The sequence below is a fragment of the Gorilla gorilla genome, chromosome 16, assembly GCF_029281585.2.
Source record: "Gorilla gorilla gorilla isolate KB3781 chromosome 16, NHGRI_mGorGor1-v2.1_pri, whole genome shotgun sequence".
NCBI classification, from domain to species: Eukaryota; Metazoa; Chordata; class Mammalia; order Primates; family Hominidae; genus Gorilla; species Gorilla gorilla.
This window is the reverse complement of record NC_073240.2, coordinates 83,446,776-83,452,885: the sequence shown is the minus strand read 5'-3', so window position 1 is coordinate 83,452,885 and position 6,110 is coordinate 83,446,776. Positions and strand designations below refer to the sequence as shown.

The 6,110-nt window shown below is 54.1% G+C and overlaps 1 protein-coding gene across 1 annotated transcript; it reads left to right on the top strand.

The window, feature by feature from the left end:
• The first annotated feature begins 407 nt into the window (after positions 1-407).
• Positions 408-4,949, top strand: MEX3B (mex-3 RNA binding family member B). The gene is made up of 2 exons (XM_019010287.4): positions 408-1,280; positions 2,118-4,949. The coding sequence occupies exons 1-2, from the start codon at positions 1,016-1,018 to the stop codon at positions 3,569-3,571; spliced, it is 1,719 nt and encodes a 572-aa protein (XP_018865832.4). The 5' UTR covers positions 408-1,015; the 3' UTR covers positions 3,572-4,949.
• Positions 4,950-6,110: the final 1,161 nt, after the last annotated feature.

Here is a 6,110-nt window from a genome sequence, read left to right as displayed (position 1 = left end):
CGCGCAGGTGGACAACCCGCGCCGGGAGTCACTCTGCCCGTGCGCCCCAAGATCTGGAGTCCTGTTTTCCGTGTCGGAGGGCTCGGGTCGCCCTTTTGGGCGGACTACAGACTCTTCTCCCAGAGGAAGCTTTGGCTCCACGGATGGTTTATTTGGAGCCACTAACGGGACTTCCTGAGGACCGCTCTTTTAGAGCCCGGCCCCAGGCATCAGAGTTGGGCGCGTTTTCTTTTCTCAGTCAGGCGAGGGAGGAGACTTAGGGACAATGATTGTCCTCGGCTGATAGGTACATCCAAGTGTCCCGAGCCTGCCAGTCCCGCATTAGACAACAAAGAGAGGCGTTAGCGGTGGCGGGGGAGGGGCGCGGCCGGGAGGAGGACGGGGTTGGCTGCGGCGAGCGCGGGGGTGGGGGGTGGCGCTCTCTCTCCGCTCGCTCAACCCGCGGCCTCCTCCCGCCCCCGGCCTGGCGCGCGCCAATCGCCTCCCCCAGCGATAGTGTCAGTAGCATTGTGGTGTCAGCTCCCGCCTGTGACGTTGCGCCTCCCTCGTCCCCCTCCGGAGTCGTCTGGCTGCAGAGGCTCAGTCAAGAGGCGGGGAGGAGAGGAGGAAAAAGCGCTGAGTGAGGGCGGGCGGGCGGGCGGGAGGGAGTAGAGGAGCCGGGGAGGGGCTCCTTAAAGAAACGCTTCTGTCGCTCGCCTGCTCGCTTTTCGCTCGGCATTGCGGCCAGCCAGCCGGGCACTCGGGGGGCACGCGCGGCCACCGCTAGAGCTCTGCCCCCACCCCACCCGCCAGCAGGTCTGGGGTGGGGACCCAGGTGGGGGCTCCTGCAGCCACTGCCCGGTGCGGACCGCACGGAGCGACCCACTCCTCCCGGCACCGAGGAAGAAGCAACGGAGCCCTCAGCAGGCGGCCGGCCTCCCCGCCCCTGACCACCCGCTTCCCGGCTGCCTTTGTGGCCGCAGCTTCTCACCGCCGAGCCGAGGGCCGGCGGGGGCGCGGCGCGCACGGCCGAGCGATGCCCAGCTCGCTGTTTGCAGACCTGGAGCGCAACGGCAGCGGCGGCGGCGGCGGCGGCGGCGGCAGCAGCAGCGGAGGGGGAGAGACCCTGGATGACCAAAGAGCCCTGCAGCTCGCGCTCGACCAGCTCTCCCTGCTGGGGCTGGACAGTGACGAGGGCGCCTCTCTGTACGACAACGAGCCGCGCAAGAAGAGCGTGAACATGACCGAGTGCGTGCCAGTACCCAGTTCTGAGCATGTCGCCGAGATCGTGGGGCGGCAAGGTAGGTCGAGGAGGGATGGGGAGGTGGGTGGGGGGCGGTGTAGGGTCTCAGGCTACTGCCTCGAGGGGAAGGCGTGTTCAGTATCGGGATCCGCGGCGTGGGGTGCCTTGGGGAGAGAGGAAGAGCCGCGCGATGGGCCGGCGCCCCAGACAAAGAAAGTGCAGGCAGGCTGTCTCCCGGAGCCGCGCCGCTGCCCTGGCGGGATGCGCTTTCTTCTGCTAAAATCACTGCTTTCTCCCCTAACGCCCCCCACCCAGCCCACCTCCAAAAAGACAATTTAAATGTAAGATGCTTGGGGGAGGGGGCCTTTGATCAGTCCTTTGGGAGGAGGGAGGAGGAGGAGTGAGCATAGGATGGGAGGAGGATTCTGGATTTCTGCAAAGCGGAATGGAGCCCAGAGGAGGAACAATGGGTCCCGGGACTCACACCCCACCCCCTACCCCCAGTCCACCAGCGCTGAGGCATCGCGACTGCAGCTGCCTTCCCCGAGCCCCTTCCCCGTGTTTTCAGAGCTGACGGCGCGCCCAGCTGGATCCCAGCGGCATCTCCCCAGATGACTTTTCTGGGATTCTCGGGTTTGGTTCGGGACGACTGCAGTCACTGGGGGAGGGCCAGGCAGCCAATGGGCTGTTCCTCGAGCGCCTCGCTGGTGGGATCCGCTGCCCAGCCCGTGGCGCGGCCCGAGGTCAGTGAGGGAGACGCCCCCTTTCCGCCCATCTCTTGTCCTGCCGTCTCGCTGTCCTGGACGCGGGCTGTCCCCGGTCCCCGCGGTTACCCCAGGATAATGGGCGTGTCTGTCTCTCTCTCCCACTCCCTCCTCCGCACCCTGGTTCCTAGGTTGTAAAATCAAAGCGCTGCGGGCGAAGACCAATACTTACATCAAGACCCCAGTTCGCGGGGAGGAGCCTGTCTTTGTTGTGACGGGCAGGAAGGAGGATGTGGCCATGGCTCGGAGGGAGATCATCTCTGCTGCCGAGCACTTCTCCATGATCCGCGCCTCCCGGAATAAGAACACGGCACTCAACGGCGCGGTGCCTGGGCCGCCCAACCTGCCCGGGCAGACCACCATCCAAGTGCGGGTACCCTACCGCGTGGTGGGGCTCGTGGTGGGGCCCAAAGGCGCCACGATCAAACGCATCCAGCAGCAGACGCACACGTACATCGTGACGCCCAGCCGGGATAAGGAGCCGGTGTTCGAGGTGACCGGCATGCCAGAGAACGTGGATCGCGCTCGAGAGGAGATTGAGGCGCACATTGCTCTGCGTACCGGCGGCATCATTGAGCTCACAGACGAGAACGACTTCCACGCCAACGGCACCGATGTGGGCTTCGATCTACATCATGGGTCCGGCGGGTCCGGCCCAGGAAGCCTCTGGAGCAAGCCCACCCCCAGCATCACGCCCACCCCCGGCCGCAAGCCCTTCTCTAGCTACCGCAACGACAGCTCCAGCTCGCTTGGCAGTGCTTCCACAGACTCTTACTTCGGCGGCGGGACCAGCAGCAGCGCAACGGCTACCCCGCGCCTGGCGGACTACAGCCCCCCCAGCCCCGCCCTGAGCTTTGCGCACAACGGAAACAATAACAATAACGGCAATGGGTACACCTACACAGCGGGGGGAGAAGCCTCAGTGCCATCCCCCGACGGCTGCCCCGAGCTGCAGCCCACTTTTGACCCGGCTCCTGCTCCCCCACCTGGGGCACCACTTATCTGGGCCCAGTTCGAGCGGTCCCCGGGAGGCGGACCTGCAGCTCCGGTATCTTCTTCCTGCTCTTCTTCCGCATCTTCGTCTGCTTCTTCCTCCTCCGTGGTCTTCCCCGGGGGTGGCGCCAGTGCGCCCTCCAACGCCAACCTGGGGCTATTGGTGCACCGCCGGCTGCACCCTGGCACCAGCTGCCCGCGCCTGTCTCCGCCCTTGCACATGGCCCCGGGGGTGGGAGAGCACCACCTGGCTCGCCGGGTGCGCAGCGACCCGGGTGGAGGAGGCCTGGCCTACGCCGCTTATGCCAACGGGCTGGGGGCACAGCTGCCTGGCTTGCAGCCGTCGGACACGTCGGGCTCCTCCTCTTCGTCCAGCTCCTCCTCCAGCTCTTCATCCTCTTCCTCCGGGCTTCGGCGTAAAGGCAGCCGCGACTGCTCCGTGTGCTTCGAGAGCGAAGTGATTGCCGCGCTGGTGCCCTGTGGCCACAACCTCTTCTGCATGGAGTGCGCCAATCGCATCTGTGAGAAGAGCGAGCCCGAGTGCCCGGTCTGCCACACCGCGGTCACTCAGGCCATCCGCATCTTTTCTTAAAGGCAGCGGGCGCTAGTGCGCACCGTGCTGGGGGAAGGGGGAACCCCTCCCCATCCTCTTTCCCCAGCGCTCGCCTGCCTCCCTTGGGTGCCCCCCCCTCTCCCTTCTCCTTCCCGGCCCCACCAACACTCTGAGATCCGAGAGGAGCTTGGAAAGCTGTAGTATCCGCTCATTTTTAAAATTTAATTTTTAAGTAAAGGAATTTGCCAGGATATCTGCATCAAGAGTACTGTAGCCTGGGAAACCTCTGAACACCTGAAATGCATGCTCTATAAATAATAGGAACGGCGACATTCTAGTAATGATAGTTTTTACACTGTACTTAATAGGAAGCTTCCAAAAGAAGAAAACCCCACAAGTTTTCCATTTTCTTAAAGTAGGAAAAAATGAACAGTAATAATTATGATGAAGATGATAGTAGTGCTATGGGATGTGTGGACTGTTTAGTGTGTTCCCCTTTGTGGGTGGGTTCCTATGATACTTATTATAGAACACAGTGGATCCTTTTTGAATGTTCGTGGAAGGGCCAGGAGTTCCTGTGAAACCAGGATACTGCAGCTTTATTAAAGTTAAAGAAACTGTAACATATCTCTTATATATTAAAAACGTTTAAAAGTTTTAAAGAGAAATTGCATTAATACAGATTGAAGTATTTTATTCTTTTTTGACTTGAAAAATTATATTTCATATTGCAAAGATGTTTACAAGTATTTTAATTTAAGTTCAGTGAACTTTTTTGTAGCTGGGTTAAATCTTTTTATTTTAGTATGGCCTTATGGCAAAGAACACTGTATTATTTTAATAATCACACAATTGTGACGGAATTACAACCATAAAATGTGTAATGTTTTGAACAGTATTCTGTTGGGATGGAGATTTTATAGGTTCAGACAAATCTTCTAGATCTGCTTCACCCAGCATATTTTCTATTCAGTGATATAAAGCATATTTTATTCTATATTATTACAAAAACGGAAATGTATAAACATGTCAAAAAGAACTGTTGATGCTTTCTAACATTTGTATAAATAGAATTCAGTGCAAGTTACAAAAATTCTGTTGCACCACTATAGTTTTAGTATTTCTATTTTAATACATTTGTTTACCACTTGTTTATGTATATGTAGGTGATGTTACTTGAGCTTAAATGTACTTTACTGAGCAAAGTTTAAAAAACAAAGTATATTTTATTTTATGATAAAGGGCCTTTAACCTCATGGTCAAATACTAATATTATATTTGCTGAGACAAGATTTGAAATTGTATCAAGAGTTTTATTTTTCTGACATTTAAAGTTCTACATAATAAAGGTAAAACTTAAGTAATGGTGCTACTTCATTTTTTAAGTATTTCTATATAAATAAAATATTGAAGAAAATCTTATCTTGTGTGGTGACTTTTTTAAGCCTGTTGGAATCTTAACTGAAAGGGATCACTTTAAATTGACAAGTTGAAATATGGAATTCCCAGGTACATTTTGTATATTATGAATAGAATGGATTTTCAAAACAGGCCAGGGTTGTGTTTGGTTGGATGGGTGGCCATGGGTAACGGTATTTTTTCTAAAAATTGCAGGTATCTACTGAATTAGGGCCTCCATTAGACACGCAAGTCACAGTGCCTAGGGCGCATGATACTTATAGGGGTTCAGGAAAGTGTTTATTTTAAAAATTAGAAAAAAAGGAAATTAACATATTCAAAAAATGTTTTAGTTTTCAGCCCCACAAACCATTTCATTTTGCCTGAAACATTAAGAAAAATATTGAAATTAATTTAAAGATATCAAAAATAAATATTAATATGGATATTATTAGTGAGGAAGGCAAAAAGGGCCAGGGAATGTCATCATTCCACCTGGCATGGGCCCCTGAGAGGATAGTGGGTCTTAAGGCCCTATGCCTGCTCTGTGGCAGGGAGAAGTTGGTTTCAGCTCTGTTGCGAGTTTCCCCTGAAGGTCACTCCTTTGGGGAAGCCGAAGAAGGAAGAAGGGATGACAGTTTCTGCTTGCAGAGAACCTTCCTGGATTTGAGCACTGGTCTTAATAGGCTTCTGCTTGTAGGGCAGACTAATTGGTGTTGACAGGCTGCCGGTGTCAAGTGTTTGTTGTCCTTTGAGGGAAGTTTTTGTTTGCTTTTGGCAGGCTCCACCTGCTCCCTGGCTGTGGGGCTTTGTCAAGGGGAGGAGCCACGTGCTGTCACTTAACCTGAACTCAGTCTTGTAGAGAGTATTTAGGAATGACCAGAGCATGCCACTGAATTTCCAGCAAACTTCCTGGCTGAGTTGCCCCTGGAGAACAGTATCTGACTGGAGTATGGCAGGCATTTATTTTCATCTCAGCAGGTGAATCTGAAGAGTAGACTAGTATAAATTGATCTTGGTAGTCCTTCTTCCTTTTGTGTTAATTTTTACCTGTTTGATAATTTAGTCGCTGCCTACATAGCTCCTGATTCAATTGGTTTACACGATGCTGTGTGAAGGCAGTAGACAGGTCTTCGGGGTGGGAGGAGTAAAAGGAGTGGCTCTGCTTGGAAAATTTCTG